The following is a 26,023-nucleotide window of genomic DNA, read 5'->3' on the forward strand; positions in this document are numbered from 1 at the left end:
TCTCCTATTTTCATTGCTAAGTACATTTATGCAACATAAAATAGACTTTAAGGAATTGCTTAGTGCCTAGAGGTGCATTTGAGATGAGGCCTTGTTGAGTAACAAGTATTTCTTTAGTCCATTACTTAAGTTAAATTTGTGCCACACATTTTTTTCTTAAGCAAACTGCTAAAGAAAGCTTTATGCAACCAGGCCTGGAACTTCAGCTGAAGTCAGACTGCCAGTCTGAACATGTTCTCCTTTCCAAAACTGTAAATCAGGTCCTGTTGGTTTAAAAACTCAGAAGGTGTGACAGGTGGTGACAACTGAATGAGTAAACACTGTTCTCCACAGGTGCTGCAGAGCTGGAGTGGGGCAATGAGTGGATCTAACATCAAGTTTGCAACATGGATAAGAGATGAAGGGCCATTTGAGATATTGTGCTTGACGTACAATTACACATTGCAGTGCCCCCTCACATGAATCAGTGTAATATTGATGATATAACACATATCAGTCCAAGTTTGATCAAAATCCAATCGGTGATGGCAGCAATATTGATTGTGATGGACTGACCGGGGCTGATCCATACACTCTCCCCCAGTTTTATCATGGGGGACAACAGTTACTCAACTCCTGACTCTTCTGAAACAGAACAGACACAGAGGAAAAATCATGATCTAGTTTCCTTTATATATGTATCTTTGAAAATGAAGTGAGCTGCATGAGACATAATAGCATCCATGGGCAGGAAACAGAAATAAATACATTAAAGGACATTAAAGCAGTTATACTGATTTATCATTAAAAAATACCAAATACCCAAACTGTCAGACAACACATTCAGAGTGTTATTGTACTTAAGAGGTATTTTGTTTAGTCAACACCACTCTGCCAATGACAATGAAATGGGTTCATTCCATCCTTGTTGAAAATTGTGCGAACATTTACTATGACATTCTGCTTGTTAAACGTGTGGAGAGATTACCATCATCGCCCACAAGATGCAATCCCACACATATGACATGTACTGCTGGATTAACTGTGCTGGTATCCACAGTAGAAGCCCCCCCACCATCATGCAGTTAGCATCCATCCGTCCTCTTAACACAGCAGACAATTCTTTCTTGAATGTTATACAGCAGAACCAAAATCAGAATACTGCAACACAAAGCTCTTCAAAGCAAAACAGTCGACAGACCGTTTCCCTGGAATGTCACAGAACAAAGCTTGATTTTTTTTCCCTCCCAAACAGTTCAATGCTTCATCTTCATCGAGGAGCTGAAGTACTGCAGTTCTTCAGCAGGCATGCATTATGGAGCTGGACTTCTACAGCAGCGCCAGCAGTTTCAGTCCAGATCCTGAACCCGGCGGCAGATCTCAGCTGTAAACTCGGAACACTTGGAGTTCCCTCCAAGGTCCTTGGTGAGCACCTGGCAAAACAACAGCAGGCTCATTTATCAGTATGGTGAAGTGTCTGTTTTTTTTTTTTGTTTTGTTTTTTCAACTTACCATCAAACACAAACATAAACGGTGAGGCAACACATGAAAAGCACTACTGTAACTACAAGGCACTTGTGGGCATATGATTACTAATAGTCCATACTGTTTATAACTGTACTTGATTAAATTTAAATCTGGCAACATTATTATATATTGCCAAGTCTTTAGTATCTCTCAAGTGATTGCAAAATGGTTTGTTGCAATGCAAAAATGTAGGTCAATTAAAGTGAATGGGCCAAACATTTCAAATCACTGGCATGGTCCAACTACTGTGGTGAAAACAGAGGTACCTGGGGGAGATAAGGTGTTTTCTGTCCTCTGTCATAAACAGGCAGAATATATTGTCTCATATCTCCCATCACTGAATACTTTGACAGCTGATGAGAGTTTTTATAACTGACTTTACCAGTATATTCAGGGTACAAATATTAAATCCATCTTCCAATTACTGAGCTGATACAATTCAACATAAAATGCATAACTCTAATCTTCCTGTATCAGTCTAGATCTGAGCAAATGTGGGTCCTCTGGTTCTGTGTTTCTAGTTTTTTGGGTCCAGACGTGAAAAACTCTGTGCAGCCTGAACATACTGAGCATCAGAGCAACACACCTTCTTGTCTCGGATGGTGTCAAAACAAGCTGTCTCTATCTTCTTGCCGTAACCATGGAGACCCATGTGGCGCAGCATCATGACAGCGCTCAGCAGCAGGGCAGTGGGGTTTGCCAGGTCCAGGCCAGCAATGTCTGGGGCTGTGCCGTGCACCTGTGGGACACACACACACACACACACACACACACACACACAGACACACAAAACAGGCTGAGCTTTTTATCCCTTTAATGTTAGTCCCCAGAAACAGGCGGCAAAATGATTTTGTATTTTTCTAATCACCCGTGGTCATTAGTCATAACCATGTTTTGTTGTTTTTTCACTGACCATATAGTTTTAGAACTAGCAACATCTACCAAACACTCTCATTTCACTCTAGAATAAACTGAAAGAGAGGTGAAAATTGTCTCCAACTCCTGTGGTAATTTTATTTAATTGTCTTGTAATTTAATTTTAAATATATAATCCTTTTGAAGGAAATCAAGAAAATTTGTTGAGGTTTCAAAGCGTTAATAAAGAAAATTACCAGAAATATATACTTATAATGATTTTAAACATATATTTAAACTGACATTATAACAAAATTACCACAAAATTAAAAAAAAAAAAAATGTAAAAAAAAATAATTAAAAAGCAATGAAATTTCATAGTAGTAGTAATAATAATAATAACAATAACAACAAATACAGTGAATTTTGTTGAGGGGGCAAAATAATGCCTTTCAAAATATAAATTGATATGGCTTATATTTTGAAAGGATCTCAAAATGAAATTAACATTTAGAAAGCTTGTAATGCACCATATGCAGACTCCACACAACCAAAAACAAATAAATGAAATTATTTAATCAAATTTAAAAAACACAAACCGATTCAAATATGGCGACACCATTGGCTCCAATGTTTCCACTGGGAGTGACACCAAGTCCTCCAATCAGGCCTGCACACAGATCACTGCAATACACACACACACCACACACACACACACACACACACACACACACACACACACACACACACACATATACAGTTCATCAGATATCCATCAGCTGACAAAATGACAATTTCTACTAAAATACTTGATTTGTACTTTTGCTCACAAAATGATTGGGAAAAAATATACGACAGAAAGAAACTCTTGTTCTTGACTGACAAGAGTCAGCCCTGAGAGTTTCAAGAGAACACATCAAAAAATTAAGAACTGGGATGAAATCTACAAAGCTAGAAAAGATTTTTGATGAATCTTAAAAAAAAATAAATAAATAAATAAAAAATCTTCACTATATAACTACATGCATATATGTAGTTACATACACACATATATATGCAGACACACTGACACACACTGACCTTAGAATATCGCCATACAAGTTGGGCATGACTAGCACATCAAACTGGGTGGGATCCTGCACCATCTGAAAGTTCAGAGCATCATGAGGTGACAAACTGCTGCAGCTTCTAAAAAGGTTATCAGCAAGTCAAGCTGAGGGGTCTGAGTCATTTTTTTCTTTCACCTTTATTAGACAGATTAAAGAAATACTTGCCCCATTGTGCATCATTTTCAACTATCAGCGGCAAAATGTGCTACCCTAACATTTGTGAAAAAATAGCATTCTAAAAGTAATCTAAAGTATTCATATTAAGTAACTGACTTTAAATAATGAGTAATAAGTAATAGTAATACGATGACATTTGGAGTATGTGTTCAATAATCTGTAATTGAATAAAAATTAAAAGTAAAACTCAAAACCCGGCCAGTAACTGGACTATTACTGCCATTGTTACACAGCCCCAATATTTATAATAAAGATATAATTATAAGCTGATGTGAAATACATGGTTGTAAAATTATGGCAGTTTCAGCAGATTTCCACTAGCATTGAAGCTATGTGTTGCTGACCGGTTACATGACCACAAGAAAAAAACAAAACATTATTATTTCATTCTATCTCCCTATATCGACTATCTGTAATGAGACTCTAATAGTCCAGTTATTTTATGAAAAAACCTAGGACAAATTGCAAGAGAAGCAAACTCAACTGGTTTTGTATCCTCAGTTTGTCCTGAGTGAGGGGAAAAAAAGTCCCAAGAAATCCCATTGGTGGAAAGTTTTGAAAATCACCTATTTATGACCACATATTACCAAAAAACACTGTTTTTAACACACAGGGGAAAGGGGTTCCAAATTTTACTTTCAGATATCACTATAAAAATTCACAAGTTGATTACACACACAAAGACAAGAAAAAAAGTCACTTACAAGTTCTTTGAATTATTCTGTTTACACATGCATATCACACATTATCTGATTTGATATGTGCTAATAAGGAATATAAGGAATAAATCCCAGAACAGACATTTAAACAGTGAATTAAAAGGTTACTATATATATAGTAACCTTGAATTAAAAGGAGTCCTGACAGTCCCCTCCAGTAAATAATTCCTCAAAAACATGTTGCCTTAAAAACATCACATCCATCTCAGTCCAGTAATTTTAGGCCAAAATTGGGGTCAACCTAGGACAAATTGCAAGAGAAGCAAACTCCAATCAGTAACAACCTGTCATTGAGACTTACATTGAGACACACAGTGTCCAGGTACATCTCAGTGAACTTAATGTCCTTGAAGTTCTCTGCCACCTCACGGCATTTCCTCAGAAACAAACCGTCTGACATGCGCCTGGACAGAACAGAACAAAACACAGAGAGCAAGACAGTAAGGGTCAGTAAAGTAACTGAGGTGTTGTGGGTGGTTGCTAGGGTGTTACTACGCAGTTGCTATGGTGTTCCTGATGGTTTCTAATGTAATGCTAAGCTGTTGTTATGGTATTTGGGGTGGTTTGCCAGGGGGTTGCTAGGGTTTTTGGAGTGGTTGCTAGGCACTTGCATTGTTGTTTGGGGTGATTGCTGGGATGTATTGGCAGCAGTGCTCGTGGCCACTGAGACAGATAATGTGTCAGTGGGAGGGGAGCTGCTTTCTAGCTGCCTCCTCCAAACATTCCACCAGTAGGGTGCATTGCATCATAAAAAAAAAAAAAAAAAAAAAAATCACACTGCAACTGCAAATCGTTAAGTCAGATCGCTCCGAAATTTGACACAACACTTCTGCTTCACAAGACACACATTTAATATTTTTTGTGTGTATGTATGTGTACGCGACATAGAGCCTCACAAAAGTTTCACAATTCATTTGTAATGGACCAAAAATCAAGTAGAAACTGAAATTGCAAAAATTCGTTAAGTGGGAATGCTTAGAAAAGTAATATCACGCTTCTCGCAATTAGGCTGCCTGTTTTTTGTGTTTGGTGTATAAGGCTAATACCAAAACTGCAGGTGGAGTTACCTGCCAAGATTTGGTGGAATAATAAGCATACATAGCTTGGGGTTTGAAGACAGAACGATCATATAAGAGAAAGGTGCAAAGGAGAGAAATAAAACTGAAAGCTAGGGAAAGAGTTAAATCAGAGAAACCCCAAACTTGTACTCACATGATGTTAGCTTTGTGCACAGCCGTCACACTGGCTCGCTGGTTGTTCCTGGCATATTCAAAGGCATACTCAGCAATGCGCCTGCTGGCATTCTCGGTGATCAGTTTGATACTCTGCACCACACCATCAACAATCTAGAACAACAATGGAGTATAACAATGAATGGTCATCCTACTTCTAAATAAATGACATCAGATCATTTAAGGGACAGAGATAATGGGCTGCTGAACAGGTGGGTGAAACACTCGGGGAATAGAAAGGAAAAACCATAAGCAAGCTAGGAGAACAAGTTGAGATGTTAAGGATGTGAGTGAAAAATCATCCTCGGATAAGACCACCTACAAAGGGATTGTTCAGGAGGTGGCATCACATGGACATCACAGTGCTGACAACTTGAAGCACAGGCAAGGCTTCCACTGCCAGCTTAAAGTTGCACTCACATCATGAATTCAGTCCACGGATATTTTTGTTGCCGAAGGCCTTATGATATTTTTATGATCGGCGTAAAGCTTGTGTAGTTTCCACAGGTGCTGTCACCATTAGGGGGCTCCACTGTGTTAATTCTGAAAAAAGTCAGTCGGTAAGTCGGTAACTCAGTTATTGACATACAAGTCTACAGGCTTTCCTCCCTAGCAGCGGTTTAGAAATGAGACCACCACTTTCTTATGTGATAGGCCTCATGAATGTTGCTACAAAATGTCATGGCGATAAATACATTTAAAGATCGTGAACACTCATCGTAGTCACTCAAATGGTCAGGTTTCATCTTGTAGCTAACATGATTGTTGTCACAAGATTTCAGTTGTTACCACCATCACTAGCACCACTACCACTGTTACAACATTTTGACCTGTTGGTGGCAGGTCAAAATGTCAAAAATGACCAAAGGTCACAGGGTCAGAAAAATGGATGAATTTCATCCTACAGGCAATTTGAATGGTGTCATGAAATTTCATGGAAAGCAACCAATTTGATTTTGAGATAATCCACTGAAATATATATCTGCTGGCGGCACTAGATGGAAGGTCATGGGGTCAGCAAAAGTGACAGATTTCATCATCTAGCCAACATGAATGTTGTCACCAAAATTCAAGGGAATGTACCGAATAGATGAGGAGATATGAGCCTTTAGACACAACTGTTGACCGATTAACCAACCAACAGAGATAAAAATCTTTTGATAGCAGTAGTTCTTTATCCTTTTCCCTGTGTCACAGCACATGTACCATACACACCCCCTACTGAGCACCTACCACGTGTTCGATGCCGCTGTACTCGCCCTCAGTGTTCTCGCGGATGGTGACCAGGTTAACGTCGGTGTAGGGAGTCTTGTAGCCCTCGATGGAGACACAGGGGCGCACATTGGCGTAAAGATCAAAGGTCTTTCTCAGCAGCAGGTTCATGGAAGGGTGGCCTGCAGCAATCGGTGTCTTCAGGGGACCTGGAGGACAGATGATGAGATGTAGAGAGAAGGACACAGAAAAAGAGAGAAATTCTCATTTCCATTTTGTTTCCAAGGGAAACCAAATTCCGAGGGAAACAAAATGGATTTGAAAAGGTGTGGGGTGTATCCGAGGCTTAAAACTGTGGGTGTTATGTAAAACGTTAAGGAGACAGTGATACAAGGCTCTTCTTGAAGAAATGAGGTTTCAGCTAATGATGGACAATGGGAAACATCTCTGCTGTAACCAGACAGGCAGCTACTGGAGCATACCATACCTTTCAGTCCAATCTTGCTCTTGTCCATGGACTCTTTAGCATCAGGTGGGATCATCCACCTGCCACCTGGTCCCTTTATCGCCGTTACATTCCTCTCTTCCCACTGGATTGGAGCCTGGGGTTAAACAACAATAATAGTTAAACAAAAAAGAAATAACCATGTAATTAGTGTCAAGCCAGGACCAGTACTCTAAGACATTTAATGGGCCAAAATGCTCCAACAATTTCTTGAAGAGCAGTCCTCATTTCATCAAGTTTTCCAGAGATAGCCCAAGATCAGAAACTCTCACTTTGTAGTAGTAAAAGAAGAGTGGAGCAGTCCTTCAACTTGAAACTCCATGTTACAAAATCAAGTAAGGCTTCCTAGACCCAAATTTTCCGAGATGCAGATACCTGATATCATCTCAACATGGCAGCTTGCATTGTAGACACTACATAACATTAACTTTAACATGTTGTGATCCTCAAAATACATTTTTTGAACATCACAACCTTAAATCTGTCAAAACAAGTGTGTGGTGAATCGTTGAACATAAATTTTGTAACATGCTGCTCTAATTAGATAGCTAATGCTGCCAAATATCATTAACATAATAATATACAAAGTGGCTGTTTTGTGGGGAGTCGGGGACCAAGGTTTTACATTGAAAAAATTAAAACTTGTAGGTATCCATGTTTCGTTTTTTTTTTTTTTTTTTCCTGAGCTGAAAACTGGAGTGCAACAAGGTCAGACCTATGCCCATGATGCCCCTTGGCTTCCCCCAGTGTCCATTGTGATATTTTCCTCCATACTTTCCTCTACTAGTAGAGGAAATGTGTAAGTGAGTACACCTTATGTACTATTTCTCAAATATTTTAGGCCTATTATGCCGCTGTAGTGCTGTACGGTATACACGGTATGACAGTAGAAACGATATAAATTGAGCCATGGTAGAGATTTGTGCTCTACCATGGTATCGTCGATGACGTCATCGCATCTGCCACTGTGTGAAAATGGCCGCAAGCACAGTGACGGCGGAGAAGGAGGAGCTGGTCAAAAACAAAAAAAACCCCAAAAAAACGGTGCCACATCCGTGATATGGTCGTGGTTCAGGTTTAACAGGGATGCAAACAGCGCGCTGAAAAGTGCAACTCGCTTTTTTCGTGGCCATTTGGGTGACTTGTTTGAATCGTGCAGATCCGATGAGTTTTTTTGTTGTTTTTTTTTGACATAATAACAACTGCACCCGCACGGCACGAGCCAAAAGGCAAAGAAACTTTCCAAGCAACAGCAGCGCACTGACATAGATTGTCTATTTAGAGAAGAGGTATCACTTCGGCTTATTTTTCATATTCAATCTGTGTTATCACAGGCATACTACTGCTCATTCATTGGTAGTTGAATTGTTAGGTCTGTTTGATAAGTAATTTACATTTTTAAAACAAATAATAATTTAACATATTGTTAAATTATTTAACATATTGTTAAATTATTGAAGTCAAGCTTACTGGTAAACATCTACTCCTTCAAGATAATTTATTATGTTCTACAACTAATATTACTACATACCGAGTGTTTGAGCAACATATCTCCTCTGTGCTACAAAAGATCCGTCGTAACCCCCCAAAGTCCTCTAGTCCAAAAATTTGCACTTTGGACTAGAGGAACCAAAGTTCAGTGTTTATGTTTGCAGCTAATTTTAAATATTAAACCAAATGTTCTGTGACACTTTTTGCACAAGAGAACTGTTAACAATATTCACTTAATTTTTGTGAGAATTTTTGGACTTCTAAATCCGTACCTCTCTTGTTCTTTTTCACAATAAATGCTCAAAAAATTACATTATATCTTTGCTTTTTTTGTTGTTATTGTTTTTAAAACAATTTAGCCTTGCAAAGGGTCTAAAAAACCCATTTAGAAACACTTCCATGATAAGTTTTACACTGCAACATTTATACCGCGATATATACCGTTACCGTGAGGGATGCAATTTATACCGTGATATGAATTTTTGGTCATATCGCCCAGCACTATGCCCCTGTGTTGTTGATTAACTTGATATTATTCCTTACAAGAATAAATTACAATGTGGACATTTTTCCTTTGTCATAATAAAAGTATACTTTACTTACTTAACTTATAATCTCTGCTAGGCAGTAGCCTGGAGGGGATCATGGGTTAGGTTGTGTTTTTTGTGCACAGTTATGACTGTATGATCAAGGACTTCTCGTGTTTGCAGTGATTAAAACCTTTGACAAGCCCGTTTTATAGCACAAATGAGTGCTGGCTACTCACCTATTTTTTTTGCCTGAGTCTGGGAACTGGAGAAGGTGTGATGCACCTCACAATGATCTGCCCTCCACTGAGTGCACTCTTCTAGTTACAAAATGATTTTGTCCTGCACCCCAACTTGGGCTAGATGTGCACACAAGCCTGCCTTTTGCTACAGTTTTGGAAAATTAACTCTCAACTTTTAGATGTGGCAAACTTACTTTCGCAGCCTCAAAGATCTTCATAACAGCAGAAGAGATCTCCGGACCAATTCCATCTCCAGGAATCAGTGTAACAGTCTGCAACTGTAGAACCAAGCATGCAGTTTCACATCCACTCACACTGTTACGGGACTGTATAGCTTTAGCTTTGACACACTGGCATGTAAGGTCGTAGTAACAGTGGGCCTAAAACCTACAGGAACATATAGAGCTAAGAAGGACAGGACTTCCATAGTGACAGCCATACTGCAAAAAAGCATTTCATATATACTACTAAGTGTGTGAATATATATGTTCACAGATTCAACATGTATAAAAAATGTAAAATAAAAGTAGTTGTACATGAAGATGTATACTGGAAACATTTTCCACACTGAATATCCATTTTCTTTCAGTGGAATGGCTGTCCTCTTGAAGCATGGGGATTATCAGGGGTTCCCTATCATCTGAGGGCCTGTTTGGTGCTAACATGAGTGTACTGATGGGAACCTAACAAAAAGTGTCTACAATATACACTGGTGAGTTTAAAAGCAACTCTGTTGTTACAGGTTACTGTATTTCTTATTTCTTGTGTTGTCTCTATAAATTTCCTGTAGGTACTTGCATTTTGTTGTGATATTTGTATAGACTCAATGTAATGATTTAGTATAGAATTTGTATTTGTAAATGCTTTAGTTGAGTCAGGACAATGAGAGACACTCACCCCCGTAGAAAAGGATCTTGAACACAGACTCTGTCTCCTCACTGAACCCACCACCTGGGACAGCTGGAAGAAGTGAGACGAAGGTTAGTGAAGTAAATATATAAGCATTCCAGACTCTCTCCCCACTTCCCTCCTCCATCACACAGTATTGTGATGAATAGTTATTGGACAAAAAAAAGGGCTGCACAGATCTGTTTCTATGGTAACAATCTTTGCATGGACTTTACTAGGAATAATAATTAGTTATAATGGCTATATCATGCTTAGTGTGTTACCACACAAGTTAAGGTGTTTCCATATATGTTAACACATTATGTAATGTCTTATCACACACATCAATGTTTTAATGTGGGTGATCAGACATTACATGACCAAATGTTGCAGGCCATCTAACACTTGCCAAACTACCAAGCTACCAAATCCCTTCTTGTATCAGAACAGCACTCACACATTAAGGATGATGAAACAAAGCAAGTTTATACATGACAAAACTGCAAAACAGAGAGCCAACTGGGTCATTCCATGTTTGCATAGAAGCGCCAAATAAAGACAACCACAAGAATTATGCATCAGCTGGCTGCGTTTGTGTTTGCACATGCCTATGTGCAGATGGAAAACTAAGGTTTGGGAAATGTTAATCATAGCAAATTGCATATTATATCTCTCTGCTTGTCTCTCACTTTGCAGTGAACAGAGTGATGACATGCTGCAATGTAATCCACCATTGTGACAAATTGGCTCATTGTACACTCTCCCACTACAAGAGCAACAACAAAGAGTCAAAACATGTTTGAAAAATGATCCACACATCCCAGATGGTCCCATACTGCATCAGGAGATTGGGACATGATGTGCTGCCCTTCTCATATTACCCAAACAACATGCTGTTTTCACTGCAGTCTTGATCATTTGTCTAGGATGCCTAAATCAGCTGTGATATCGCATGGTGTGCGCCTGGCCTAACATGTCACATATAAACCAAAACATCTTGAAATGTTACCATAGGAATGAATGGCAGTTTTATTCCATTCATTTCGTGGACACAAACCAAGAGATTGTCTTACTCACACCTATGTGCTTATCTACATAGAACTCATAGAACACGTGTGCATGCCAATCATCAGCTGTTGTCTCTGCGGTGAGTTCAAGGACAAATTTTAGCATCAGCATTTTTCCCTCAAGACAGCTCTGTGTGTCCCAGGCTTAAATGGTGAACAGACGGACCAACATTGCCTTCCTTGGGGCCCCACACTATCACTAGTGGGGCTGAACACTCTGCAGCATAATGTTGCAGCCACACTTTCATCCTGTTGCTTTAAAATGGACGACATCCTGATGGAACATGGCAGAATTTCACTCCTTACTGGGTTGGATACTGATGTGGGCAGCCATACACTTAACATCCTGACATTTTCTGAACTAAAAGTTTGATCAAATAAAACATGAGCAAGAGCTGAATGATGGGGGAGGGGGCATCATATAGCAATTAATTTTGCAGATATTGCAATTATGATATGATTCACAATTTTAGCAGAATTGGCCATTTTTGTATCATAATTTCAATTTTCACAGAGAAACTATTAAAATGGCAGTAATGTGATTTGCTGGGATCTGTACCAAACAGTCATGCTTTCTTACATCTGGAAAATACAATTTCTAAGGCCAGTGCCTGGTCCCTGTGGCACCAGTGCTTTTTATAAAAACGATGTTTTGTCACACGTTTCACCTTTATCAGAAAACCGCAGCTCCTGCAATCTGGATATTGTGATATTTTGATTCTGATGTGAACATACCTCAAAGGATGTGGAAGATGTGCAGAGGATGTGGAGCCATGGGGAGTCTGGGGAAATATATTAACTAGGGGAATACACTTTTCCTCTTTTTAAGTTTAGGTATGTAAGTATAGTTATTGACATGCATTATAAAATGCCTGCCTGGACAATGATGACACCGAAGATGGCTGCCACAGATGATCTTGGACAATTGTTTTTTGGGGCCCCTGTCAAGCAAGGGCCCTTGGAATTGTCCCAACTTTTCCCCCATATACGGCACCCCTGCCAATATGTCTTCTTCTTCTGTTCTTCCTTACCAAATTACACTGAGGAGGGCAACAGCAAGCACTGTAAACTTAATACTCCATTAGTTCAAATTTAAAACTAAATACAACCTGGCTGTGGACACTTTAAAGTTAGAAGTTCTCAAATCATGTTCAATATATTTAAGCTCAGCAGGAAGAGCTTCACACTTGCATTCCTTAGCCTCAGGGTAAACCTGAGCCCTGTGAAAAATGTAGCCCGGGGCTTTGGTTAGCCTTGATTCACACTAGCGCTTATGACAATAATAATTATGATACATTATTTATATAACACCTTGCATAAGGTGGTGAAGCTCAAAGTACTTCACAATACAGTGAAAAAAAAAAAAGAAATAAATTAAACTAAAATAAGAACAATCAATTTAAAACAAAAGACTAAAACAAAGGAAGTGTGACAGTTAAGTAATGTTGAACAAATTAGTTTTCAGTTGTGATTTACAAATGTTGACAGAGCCTGCATCTCTTCTAGCCTTGGGTAAGAAACATATCTTTACATTTCATTTATAGCCTTGTGCAGGGAATCCCTTATTAGCCCAGGCATCACAGTTAGCCCCGGGTTAAGGATTCACACTTGAAAATCAAAGCCCAGGGTTACAGTCTTAGCACACTTGGACAACGAATGTTCTGTTGCTGTTGTTCTGAGCTGGGTTCTTAGTACAGACCTAGGCCCTAACTTTTTGGGGGGATTTCCCCAGAATTCAGGAAGACCCTGCTCTGGGCTGGGAGGGGAATCCCCACGTTCTACGTTGCGGGTGTGATCATACAGTTAGCCCGGTGCTAACGGAGGCATTATTATCCCAGGGTTAATTGTTAATTAGTAACAGTGAGCGAGATGTATCCGCGAGCCGCTACACGAATGCGTCTCAGCCAATCAGAGCTGAGCACCACAGCCCCCCCGGTTTGAAGCATAATTCAGCGGTGCTGCGGAAAACTGTTTGGTTAATAGTTGGAGGTTAGGGTGAGAGCTGGAAAGCCAACCTAGAGACAAGCAGAATGTCCTCCTGCTCCCTCTCTGACAGCGGAAACCCACTGCACTGTCACTAGTCACGCTGAAGGACGTAACGACGCGTGCTAAAGACCTGTTCAAAAAACTACAAGGAGCGGCCAAGTGGCCCCAACATGTCAGCTCAGTCTGGAAACACGACAGCTTGAGTCAAAATGAGTGTCAGACGCCTTACTGAGTTTGTCATACAGCATTTTCTTACCATTGACCTCCACGCGTTGCCGGCCATACTGGTATGGTAATTTAGTCCTGCACTGATCTGCCGCTGAGTGTAAGACGGCACAAAGATCGTCTACTTATAAGATGGATCACTCTGAAAAGGCTGCCTCTGCCTCCCTCTCACATTCCGCCTACAACAGCGGGAGTTAGAGCGCAAGACTGCACCTTCATCGCTGTATATCTTGTTTGAACTCATTTTAGTTGAAAAATATTCATTCAGGAAATACAGTGCTATTTCAAAATTCAGGTTCGGAATTAAGCAGGAACAATTTTATCATGCAGATTGTTACAACTGGTTAAAACTACAACACAGGTGTGCCCATCTCTGTGGCTCACCTGGTATTGCAGCAGCCGGACTTCAAATGCAGCCTGGCCCCCTTGCTGCATGTTACCCCCTCTCAAGATCTCCCCTACCTTTCCTGTCCCTCCTGTAGCTCACATGCTATCTGTAGCTTCCCAAGACTTTAAATGTCCATACCAGTGATTTTGAGTTTTACTTCAATTTAGCCAAATCTTACACGTCAAAAAGACATTTTGCATCATACAGGTGTACTAATAATTTCACCACATATAATCAAAATCCCTTCATTTTCAAATTTGAATTTTTGGTTGAAACGTTAAAATGTTATCTTTCTCATCGTTTTTTTTTTTTTTTTTTTTTGTGGGCTCCAAATTGGCCCACCTGGTATGATAAATATATGTGTTAACACAAGCATACACATTGCAGAATCCACCAATGTCAGCAATCCAAGTCCAGCACAATGACAGACAAAGCATCTCATGTTAGAAATGGAACTCATCATGGAATTCATCACTAGGTTTATGGCAGCTAGAAATAACAGAAGATGTAATTCTGTAAAAACACATGTCAGGTAGGCTACCTACTTTAGTTGTTAATTTTGGCTCTACATTTATTTCACTTTAAAAACAATTATCTGCTTATGAGGCAGGAAGTGTCGAGCTTGTAATGCGTCATCTTACTTTATTAGTGCAGCTTTGGGATGACGTCGCCTACAGGAAGCATAATATATCCATGACATTTTCGTGACGATGAACAAGGTTGCCAGGTTTGGTGGAAACCTGTCAAACGCTAAAACCACTTGTAGGCCAAAATCAACATTTCTTAAAAAATATATTATTTTGGGTAGTACACAGAATAAAACATACATTCAACAGACATGATCAAAAGCAAAATTATAAAATAGGTATTAAGCTGTTCAAACAATAGGTGCCAAAATACTGATGTTACTGGGTGGGTCTCGTATGGTCGCAGCAGACGTCAAATCACAGGCATCTGAATGCAGCAACAAGTCACACTCACAATCGGTGCGGGAGTTTACGAGCAGCACCTGAAGGCATCAGATAGCACCCGCATCGCGTCGCTGTGGATGCGCACAGAACGACCTTTTCCTGCATTGAAAGAAAAAAAAACTGTTCCGAGGCTGCGAGGCTTACTACCCTCTGGGAGAATGGCCAGGTGCGGCTGCCTCAGCTGCTTCCAGATCAGGTGTTGTCGGTCAGGCGGACGGGAAGATGCCCTGAATGAATGGAGCAGGAAGACACAGGAGAAACTTCCATTCTAATGCATCACTGTGGTGGGAAAATCTCTTGACCAGGATGGGCAACAAGCAAACAACCTTTACTGAGGGGCAGTTCGAGTCATACCAGGTGAGACTCTGCAGCATTTCCTCTTAAAAATGCCCTTAAAAAGCTGAAGCATTTTACTTTGCATTTCCAACTAACCCAGTTGGAACTAATGATTTGCCAATTAGCCAATAGATGGTTTAGATATGGATAGTGTTAATTAGTTAATCTCCATCAGTGATGATCATTAAGATTTTTCCCTTGCAGATCATCTGCTGGTCCATCCTTAAGCGACATAGCATAGAATAGAATAGATTGGGTGTATGAATCGCCTGCCTGTGTCTCTCTCCTGTTGCTGGTTGGCTGCGGTCCAGCCTCAGCATCTCCTGTAGGATGCTGCTGTCCAGCTGACTGATGGGCTGAAAGCATATCCTCCCCTGTGTATCAGCTAACAGCTGTAATGCCCCTATGACTAAGCTGTCCCTCACTCCACTTTCAGCCTGATCCCACACTGCTCCTCTTGTCTTTGCAGGACTGCACCTTCTTCACCCGGAAGGAAATTCTACGGTGAGTTATCGGCAAGCATGTACTCCATCATCAGGTGGAGGGACAGACAGCCATGCTGCGCTGTGGAGGGGCCAAATCACAGAGCACACAATATCCTGGGCACCACTCGTCAGATTTTGACAAACCTCTGGGGAAAGACGCTTTTCAGAGCTCAGGGTGGCAAATTGGCACCTGCTACCTGTCAAATGTGGTCAAGTATTTGCAAATTTTTTTTTTTTTTTTTAGAATTAGCAACAAGTTAAATGAAATAGTCGACAGTTCTGTGCTGTGAAAAGGCTGTTGAAGCTAGAAAAACAGCAAACAACAAAAACTGACAAAAACTTGAAGCAAATAATCCAATGAAAGGCAAACAAAATCACTCAGTTTCATTCAAAAACATGGGGAAAAGGTTAAGAAATAAAGAAATTAGCAGGAAATTACCAGAATGTTAGAAAAAATCAGAACAAAAATGCAATAAAATAACCATAAATTTTGGAGAAAACATCAGAAAATTAGCTAAAGCAAAAGTGTTTTTTTTTTGTTTTTGTTTTTTTTAATTACAATAAAGCAATTATGAAAGTTATACATTTAAAGGCCTTGCACAAGCAGTGAGGAGCCATGAGTGGCTGTTAAAATTTGAGTGTCTATCAGACATTGTGACAAAAAAAAAGTTAGTTTGTCACACTGGTGTCACTTCTGTATTCCAGTATTTTTATTTTATTTTATTTATTTTTTTTCAGACTGTTCTGACTGGCCACACTCCTTATCAGATTTTCACAAAACTTCAGGGAATGATGCGTCTCACTGCACTCTTCTTGTGTGTTTATTATACTGATTATACTGACCTGTTAACATTCAGGCTAACATAGGGTCCTGTTTTTGCACTGGTGTACGCCCTCCCAGGACAGCAGGACAGTAGTGTTTCTATCTTCCTCTCATTGTTACTGGATACTGGCTGGATGCTCCAAATGCTAACTGTTAGCCTCCTGCCACTGAGCTGGACCCCAGCTAACAGTCCTAAACATAACTGTCCTCACTCTGTAAGGACTTTAACATCTCCATTCTATATGACATTGGCGGCGGTATTTGTGTTCAATGCCTGTCACTTAGAAGTAACCTTACATTTGTATTTCTTTAAAGATCATTTTCGGGCATTTCTGCTTTATTAGACAAACACAGTGCAGAGAGACAGGAATGACAGGCCAGAGACAGGAAAGACATGCAGCAAAGGGCCGGGGCTGGAATCAAACCCACGCCGCTGCAGCATGGACAGACTCAGTGGTGTGTGGTACAACTTTTACCCAGTGAGCCTCTGGGGCGCCTCATCTGTATTTTGTACTAAAAACACAGAAAAATCCCCTATTGATATTGTACATATTGTGTGTATCACACACATACAAAATGTTCATTTCGAAGCAATCTTTGATTTTCTTTTGCATTTTGGCTTTTTTTCTGTAATTAGCCAGTCACAAATCGGCCTATTCACCAAGTGAAAAGACTGTATGTTACTTCCTGTGTCTTTTGTGCAAACTCACTCTGCTGAAGTGAAACAATGATTATCTTCTCTAATCATGTCTAATGATATATGACTCCCTCCATAAGCATCTTACCTAACAGTTTGTCTGGTGTTTGTTGCAGGTTACATGGTCGATACCGTGAGTTGGCCCCACATTTAGTACCACTGGACTATACCAACGACCCGGACATCAAACTGCCCCTAGCACTAATCATCACCATGCCAGAACTAAAGGTTCTGTACTGTGCAGCAACAGATGGGAATGGTTGTGGTTCCTCCTCCACTCATATTTCCTTACTTACCACTTCTGGTTTATGAATAATTGTTCTTAGGTCAAATTGTTCTTATGTGTTTTTTTTACTTGTAAAGTTGGTAGAAATGTAATAAATGTAAACTTATTCTGCTGCAGAATACACTGTACAGTACAGTAAGTTACTCTAGAAAAGAGCATTTGCTAACTGCCTAAAATAGAAAATGTAATCTAAAATATATAGGAATTCATATGTCAACTGGTATTGGTATAAAAAATAATCATGCTAAAGTAAAAGTAAAGATATCTCATTTGAAAACTTCTCAAGTAAAAATCTAAGTCATCCATTGCTATACCACTTAAGTATAATAAACAGTGTTTCCTAAAACTAATAAAAACAACACATTAGTGTTGTTCATTCGTGTGTTTGTGGGGTGTTTTGCTATACTTGTGAGGACCAATTATTAAGGGAAATCACTGTTTTTGTGAGGACAATTCAGGTTGTGAGGACATTTTAGCTGGTCCTCACAAAGGAAAATAGTTAAATCTGACTTATCGGTTAAGGTTAAGTTAAGGTTTGCATAAGGGTTAGGGTTAGGCATAAGTTGGTTATGGCTAAGATTAAGGAAAGTCTGTAGAGAATGAATCTAAGCCAATACAATGCCCCCACAAGAATAGTTGTGTGTGTGTGTGCGCGCGCGCACGTGCATGCGTGCGTGCGTGCATGTGTGTGTGCATGTATTTGAGTGTGTTGATGTGTGTACACATACAGAAAAGTAATCATCTACTATCTTTGATATTTCCCCCGAGCTGTTCTGTAGAACAGTAGTGGTGCTATCTTCCTCTCTTGTTACTGAGTGTTGGATACTGGCTGGATGCTCCAAATACTGTTGTTAGCCTCAAATTTTTCAAAAGTGGTGAATGTCCCTTTAAGGGCATATTCTCTCATCTTAGGGTTATGAGCTTTTATAGTTCTCACATATAGTTTATTTTTTTCCCTTATTCATGATTTCTTTTGTTTCCGTACCACTGTCCTCTGTGTGGAGTTTTCATGGCATTTGGTCTCAATTCATCCAGTTCAAAGCATGTGGCAGCAGATGTTACTATATTTATTCTGTAAAAAAGGTAACCTAATTTCTCTCTTTTTTCTTAATCCCTGCAGGAAAACCCATTCAGAGACCGAATAGTGGAGACATTCTCAGAGGATGGCCGGGGGAACCTGACATTCAGCGACTTTGTTGACATGTTCTCTGCACTCTCTGAAACGTCCCCGAGAGAGCTCAAGACAGTATATGCCTTCAAGATATATGGTAATAGGGAAGTTTGATATGTGCCATGAGATACTCTACCGGGACTTTAAAGGAGCACTAAGCGATTCCCAGTGAAGTTTCATTCAAAACCATATAAACATTATATTCTCAGTGTTCACTCAGTGTGTGGGCTCAGCTTAGCGTGGGTGGATCAGTTGTCGGGCAGACATGGGTACTTTCCTGGCTTTTGTGGCCCTATAGCCCCATCTGTGACACAGCGTAGACGTGAAAGCTTCCCTAGCTTGCAGTCATGTGTGCTGCCGTTGTTCCCGTGAACATTTGCACCAATCAAATCCTCAGTTCTACACCTGATCTTTTTTTTCTTGCTTTGTCTGATTTTTCTGTTATTGTCATTGTGCATGTTAATGTCCATTTGACTATTTGTCCCTGGTATTTACTAAAGGTTCAGATGTTCTGGTAGCAGCAGATCCCTCTTCGGCTTCACCAACCCATGGTTTCTTTAATTTTTCTGCCAAGTGAGGTGTTCTTAGAAGTTTTTTCTCATATGCTATGATTGTAGAAGACTCGTTATATAGTTTACGCGAGGCCCACATGTGCAAATGTAAATTTTTGACACATGCAAGCTATTGTGCTTACATAGTACATGTATGTAGATCAACTCCTTTAGGTCCTGTCTCAAGTTAAATATATATTTTACTCACATGGGAGAAGCAAAGACAGAGGGGATAGAGAGAGAGAGAGGGGTATTTAAAATGTCAACAAAAACAAACCAAAAAAATTATGCTTTCTTCACTGGTAGTTGTTCTTCACCAGAAGTTTTTCAGTGTCCTATCTGAAATGTGTTACATTTCAACAGATGTTTCAGCAGAAGTTTCAGCCGCACATTTTGCTATGTAAGAATGCATTGCCCTCTGTGTTTGTGTGAATGAGCCTTGCATAGACTTTGTAATGGGCATTAGCCTAGAGGTGCAGGGTAGGTTAGGCTACGAAGGGCAGGTTGACTTGTCATGTCCTGCTGTCCTGCTGTCCATGTTCTTCAAAATGAATGATGTAGCCGTGTTTTGAAAGATGCACAACACCACACATTTGTCAGTGAGTCGCTGTTGACGCTCTTTGAAGCCCCCCTGCTTCAAAAATGGCCAAACTACTTTCTGTTCTAAAGCTGTCACTGTATCACCATGCAGTGGCTCTCTGGTCTCATATTGAGCCTACGGTGGTTATGGAGCACTGCAGCATGGTGATACAGTGACAGCTCTGGGAAAGAAATAAGTGTGGGCATTTTAGAAGGAAGGGAGGTGGAACGAGTGTCGATATGGACCACTTCTCCCTGCACAAAATTTTGATGAATATGTACCTCATTGTCTTGCTCAAGGACACTTCAACTTGACACTGTCCTCCAGCTGAAGGGTTGTCTCCTTGCTCACTACACCACCTCACTGTCCCAAATGATACTTTGTGTAAATGAAAACAGTTTAACCTTACTTTTGTTTGTGCATGCATACACGTGTCAGCCACATTTGGAAAGTTTTTGTAGTGTGCTCATGAGGTGTCATTCTTCTTCAGACTTCAACAGGGACAACTTCATCTGTAAGGAGGACTTGGAGAAGACTTTAAACAAGCTGACCAAAGGGGAGCTAACTCCAGAGGAGGTTGCCCTGGTGTGCGACAAGGCAGTAGAGGAGGCTGACCTTGACGGAGACAATAAACTCTCCTTTGCAGACTTTGAGAATATGATCTCCAAAGCTCCTGACTTTTTGAGGTATGGTGGCAATGCTACAGGCTGATAAGAACAGATTTTATTTATTTCTATGATTTAATTTATTAGATTCTGACATTATTAAATCAATTTCAGCTGACAGTGAAGCAAAATTTAACCTTAGCTTTCATCTCTTATTTTTTAGGATAATTTTTGGCATTTGTTTTTATAGTGAAGAAAGCCTGGAACGAAAAAGACAATGACCAGATTCAAAGTCAGGAGGTCAAGGCTACATGGCAACCACATTAGTCCAGTGAGTCTGGAGTTACCGGGACACCCCCTCACCTTTAACCATAACCTCAGCCTTAATCATAACTTCAACTCGTTAGGTTAAAGATCAAATCCTGTCAGGCTGCAGTAGTTGCGTGGAAGAAGACAGACAATGACTACAATTACATGCACACAAGAAAGCAGAAAATCAGATTTATATGTTTGTGTTACTATTTTATTGGTGTATTGTGTTGTGTTACTGCGATTACTCAAAAACCCCAGCTTACATGCGGTGTGTCAGTAATCAGATCCCTGTCTCTAGCCCCAGCATACCCTGGACTATTACCGATGCTGACCACAGCGCTGTAGCTGCCTTGGAGCAGCTGGAACGCACCAGTTCCGCCTCTCGGGGTGGGCTTTGCCTCCGCACTACAGGCAGGATGGAGAGCTCAATGAGCAGCAGCACTCTTGGCAGAATCAAGCATTCAGATCTATTCCAAGCCCATTTTCGTCTGGTTTGGAGCAAATCACAATACAATTTCTGCTGTTACTCTTACTGGTTTAGCTTCCAAGAAACATTTTGCTGGAATGTTAATTGATTTATTCAAAGCATTTGATACAGTTTACCACAGTGTACTTCAACAAAGATTAACTAGTATTGCTTTTGAGGGAAATGCTTGCAGCTGGTTCTGTTTTCCATTTCTTGTGTGCAGGGCTTTTTGAGAGTGGGCTTGACACATACCTTTGGGACTTGGTGAGCCTTCTCAAACAGAATTGAAGGCCTCAGTACATTTGCATCATGTGCACTCCCTGGCATCTTGCAGTTGATGTCCCAAAATCTGTAACAGATGTGGTAACATTAGATGTGTGGCACAGGGTAAGGTAAATGGCTATACTGTATCCCACACTCCCATGTATTCCTATAGTAATTAGGCATATTGGTTGATAGAATGCAATATTATAACCCTCCTAATGTATATCCTATTTCATGATAATTACTTAGTATGACAGGTCTGTGTACTCTACATGGCCTGAGAAATAGAGAAACTCTGCAAGGCTGCAGACACTTGTATAAAGCATTTATGAAACATAGTAAATCTTACCAATATGTGCCACCAAGGAGCCCTTGAAGAAAAAGAGGCCCAACCTTTTCTGTTCATAAAATCCCTGAAATCTGCTGTGTCCCAGTTGCTGACTTGGTAGAGCGCGTACCTCGTGTCAAGGCTGAGTCCTTACCACAGCAACCTGGGTTTGAATCCAAGTCCAAGCCCTTTGCTGCATCCCCTCTCTCTCCCCTGCCTTTCCTGTCTCTCTCTACTGTCTCTATCAAATAAAGCAGAAATGACAAAAAATAATAATCTTAACAAAAAAAAAAAAAAAAAAAAAAAAAATGGAATCCCTCAGTGGGTGGCAAGATGGAGATATATGTACCGTCGATGCAGTCAATAGTTTGATGAATGTAACGGGGTTTCTCAAATCTTTGGACAATAACAAATGCTTCCTTCATTGTTGCTTCCACCTTCGTCAAATCATTGATGATGGAGCAGATCATGCCTTTGCAGAACAGGTGGACAAACTAATTGACAGTAAATAATTAGTGACAACTCTGTGCTCTCTTTTGCTACTCAGTTTGTAAAGCGCAATTGCCACGCACATTTTCAGTGGCAATGGTGCACACATGTTTGCTGCGTCGCGACTCAGCACTGTCTCCATATGGCATAAGGTAACAAACATCCTGGGCAACGTCCTAAAGCTTTCCTTCCATTCAGCACCACTGAATTCTTTTAGCACAATTCTAGCTCTGAGAGATGGTTAATGCGCAATTTCAGACAAGAAGGACAGTAGCAGACTATGGGGTTGATTTATCAAGCATGTCATAATTTAGTACCTGCGGTGCAAAATTTTGCATCTCCACAGTTTCTCAATTTAGCAGGTGATTTACTAAGACTGATACTGTTGATGAGCATAGCCACAGCTGACTTCAATTGAATGCACTGCCATTAATATCTGCGGCTGGGAGAGCTGCCTGGCGTTTATCTGAAAAGCAGCAGCACTTTTAGAACCAGAGACAGCTGCATTGAAAAAGAAATACTACTATAAGCGTGTTTGCACATGCTTTTGTTCTTGTGTTGTCACATTTTTAGCCTTAGAATTGACAGTTCTGTGGATTGTAGACATGGATTTTAGACAATCCACAAATCACTTGCTGTTGGTCCGCTCTGATGGTGCCAGTAGAGAGGGAAACTGCTTGAGAATGCAGCCAGTACTGGTAGGAACACATCGGCTCTAAGCTCTTCAGTCACTGTGGATAAATACAGGGTATCCGCGGGGTCTTGAAAAGTATTAAAAGGTGATAAATCAATTTTGGGAAAATTAAGACCCTTAAAAAGTATCAAAAAGTCTTATCACGACTTTATAAAGTCTTAAATTTTGAAAGTATTTTTTCTGAATTAGCTGTCCAAGACTTTGAGTCCCAAAAACATCGTAAAAGTGTGTGAATTTATTCATTTTTATTCAAAAACAAAGGTGAACAGATACATAAAAAACTAGGCTATTGTGGGTCCGTTCGGAAATTGTCTCTGAGAGCGCCAGAGCGAGCGGGCGGGTGGAAATTCAGAAGCACAAAGTACGCTCTGGCGCTCCCAGTGCATATTACAAAAGCACCGAAATGTTACATGAAGCCCCGCGAAAATGGAAGAGAAGGCTGGTGAATGCATCAACGGTACAATGGGAAAGTGCAAATTTTCAGCGTCGTGGTTGGAAATAACGGACTTCAAAGACTGGTTGCAGCCAGTCGAGGGGAATGTCAGGGAATCATTGTACATTATGCAAGAAGAAGATAAGCATTGTGTCAATGGGAATTAACTAACTGAATTTTGTTGTATCATAGTGGTCTGTAGTCTTTATCACAAAGTAAAACTGTTAAGTTAAAAATATCACTGATGTAAATGGTTACAGCTTGAAGTGGCCATGAGGTATTAAAAAATATTGAGAAGGTCTTGAAAAAGTCTTAAAAAGGTATTAAAATTAACTTCAAGATTCCTGCATATACCCTGAAATAGCTGTTGAGGAAAAAAAAATTCAAAATTTGTTTGCCTCCAGTTTCCAGAACAGGCAAAACACTCACCTTTTACACATGGACCCCCAGCATGTGTAAAAGGCTGGCTGTGGAATTTTATGCTGTACATTAAGGATGTTGCCTTCAATATCCAGATTGGGGCCAAAGGTATGTCCACACACAACAAAGATACGATGTAACCAAGATCCTAACCTGACAGTTAAGAGGTGCCACTTTTCTTTGAGTTCACCAGCACAAACCTTCACTTTGGCATCTTGGTAAATTAAGGACAAGGTTTCATTAGCGCATGAGAAAGCCCCACAAATCCATGATCAATCAACGCCCATGGTTGTACTGGGCAGCTCCAAGTTTTGAAATGTATGTGTGACTGTAGCTGTGAAACAGGGCAGTGTTCACGTCTGAGAGAAGTTGTATCTAGGTCACCTACTGTATGCATTGTGTTTGTTCAAATGATTTTGTGTTTACATTACATATTGGCAGTATTACCTTGCTCAAGGGCACCTTGGCAGTAGTTAATGGGAAGGAATGTGTTATTGGTAATACTTTAATAATTATGTAATCCATGTTTTTTCTCACCATGTCTCCTGCCTCCAGCAACTTCCATATACGAATCTGAGAAGTCACCAAGCAGCTGAGGTCCTCAAAGGGAAAGATGTCACGCTCTGTCCAGTTCCATGGTGCAGCTGGTGGTCATTTTCCAGATCTGTTGGCTCGGCGGTCTGAATTTAGACAGAGCAGAATCAGACAGAGCCTCCGACACATATCTCACTTCAACACAGTACCTGTCCTTTCCAACACAAGTGGAGAGGTCTCTGCAGGCAGGCTGTATCCTTAGTGGCATCCCTACAGCAGAGCCTGGGAGCTGATTGAATTGGCCATGTGCTCTGGATGCAGCAGTCGTGTCTGTACTATGTGGTCTGATTATCATGGAAGGACAGGCGTTTCTGGCCAATTTACATCTTCTCAGTAAGACATAGAAACAACTAAGACATTTCGCAAGAGAAAGACATTGCTGCATGATCCTTTTCTCTATACTCAAGTCTAACCATTTGGGGACAGACAGTTAGGAACTCTGTCCAGGAGTGTAAGGGATGGAAGTGATAAACCAAGACGGGCTATTTTTGATACCAAGAGAGCTTATCTGCACCATATGTGATGTCTTCTCTGGCGGAGCTGGAACGTCTTTGCAGATTTTCTGTTCCTCTGACATGTCTGTCAGAGCAGAAATTAGACGGATCCTGGGAAGGACACAATGTAATGGAACAGACATCTCTGTTTGAAGTGCTTTGTAGAAAAGGAAAGTAGACCTGTTGACAATATTTCGAAGCGAGTTTTAGTACAGTTTTAGTACAAAGGGCAAAACAGTTAAGAACTATGCAATCTTTCTTTGTGAGGTGCATGGGTGCAATGTAAATTGCTTCTAGCTGTCGTTATTTTTTTTATTATTATTATTTTATCATTGGTATTGAGAAAAGTGCTAGTGAATTAAGACAATCATAGTTAACTGTTGTTCAGTTTATGGAAGGGCTCTCACATCTTCACCGTGTTACACTTTGATACTGTTTCCTGCTTCTAAAACTTCATGTAATGGTTTCCACTCATTAAGAACAATATTTTATGAATAATAGAGCATTTGGCTTGGTTTGAAATAAACAATTGTTCTGTTGTTCAATGTCCCATGAAGATTCTTACCAAACTAATTGGTTCTCCTTACATTTTTCAGCTTGGGGTAATAGCTTTGTCCTGCAACATTACCTCATTGTATGTTAAAGTCCAGACTGAAACTTAATCAAATCCATCACAATAGCATGAGGCTGACGTCAAGCGTGAAGCTTTTTCATGCAACTTGGTTGTCTGCAACTCATTTTCAGGGCAGTGGCACTGCGGATCAGTCCATGCAATTAACTGATAAGTTGCATGAAATTTAACTGCACCACGTTGAAACTGTTTGAATTTTTTGCAACAATTTTCATGTAACAACCAATCAGAGCAGAGTTTTATGTTCCATCACTCTGTGGTTTG

At 40.2% G+C, this 26,023-nt stretch overlaps 2 protein-coding genes across 2 annotated transcripts; one reads left to right on the forward strand and one right to left on the reverse strand.

Annotated features, from left to right (window-relative positions):
- Positions 1 to 652: 652 nt before the first annotated feature.
- LOC115357087 (isocitrate dehydrogenase [NAD] subunit alpha, mitochondrial) lies at positions 653 to 13,799 on the reverse strand. The gene is made up of 11 exons (XM_030048445.1): positions 13,773 to 13,799; positions 10,473 to 10,535; positions 9,770 to 9,853; positions 7,298 to 7,412; positions 6,832 to 7,019; positions 5,579 to 5,712; positions 4,668 to 4,770; positions 3,442 to 3,506; positions 2,961 to 3,045; positions 2,093 to 2,245; positions 653 to 1,412 (listed from the first exon to the last, which is right to left on the reverse strand). Exons 1-11 carry the CDS (start codon positions 13,797 to 13,799, stop codon positions 1,329 to 1,331), a joined length of 1,101 nt encoding a protein of 366 aa, XP_029904305.1. The 3' UTR covers positions 653 to 1,328.
- Positions 13,800 to 15,183: 1,384 nt separating this feature from the next.
- LOC115355240 (calcium and integrin-binding family member 2-like) lies at positions 15,184 to 25,599 on the forward strand. The gene is made up of 6 exons (XM_030045960.1): positions 15,184 to 15,457; positions 15,906 to 15,940; positions 17,558 to 17,669; positions 18,848 to 18,995; positions 20,520 to 20,715; positions 24,596 to 25,599. Exons 1-6 carry the CDS (start codon positions 15,332 to 15,334, stop codon positions 24,615 to 24,617), a joined length of 639 nt encoding a protein of 212 aa, XP_029901820.1. The 5' UTR covers positions 15,184 to 15,331; the 3' UTR covers positions 24,618 to 25,599.
- Positions 25,600 to 26,023: the final 424 nt, after the last annotated feature.

The sequence above is a fragment of the Myripristis murdjan genome, chromosome 3 (assembly GCF_902150065.1).
Source record: "Myripristis murdjan chromosome 3, fMyrMur1.1, whole genome shotgun sequence".
NCBI lineage: Eukaryota > Metazoa > Chordata > Actinopteri > Holocentriformes > Holocentridae > Myripristis > Myripristis murdjan.

Bases quoted from the DNA above. Each gene is read 5' to 3' on its own strand.
- LOC115355240 (XM_030045960.1), top strand. From the start codon at position 15,332: ATGAATGGAGCAGGAAGACACAGGAGAAACTTCCATTCTAATGCATCA. The intron at 15,941-17,557 runs GTGAGTTATCGG...TGTTTGTTGCAG, and splicing joins ACCCGGAAGGAAATTCTACG to GTTACATGGTCGATACCGTG. The intron at 18,996-20,519 runs GTAATAGGGAAG...ATTCTTCTTCAG, and splicing joins ATATGCCTTCAAGATATATG to ACTTCAACAGGGACAACTTC.
- LOC115357087 (XM_030048445.1), bottom strand. From the start codon at position 13,799: ATGGCCGGCAACGCGTGGAGGTCAATG. The intron at 3,507-4,667 runs GTAAGTCTCAAT...CTGAACTTTCAG, and splicing joins TGGACACTGTGTGTCTCAAT to ATGGTGCAGGATCCCACCCA. The intron at 1,413-2,092 runs GTGTGTTGCTCT...TTGTTTTGCCAG, and splicing joins ACACCATCCGAGACAAGAAG to GTGCTCACCAAGGACCTTGG.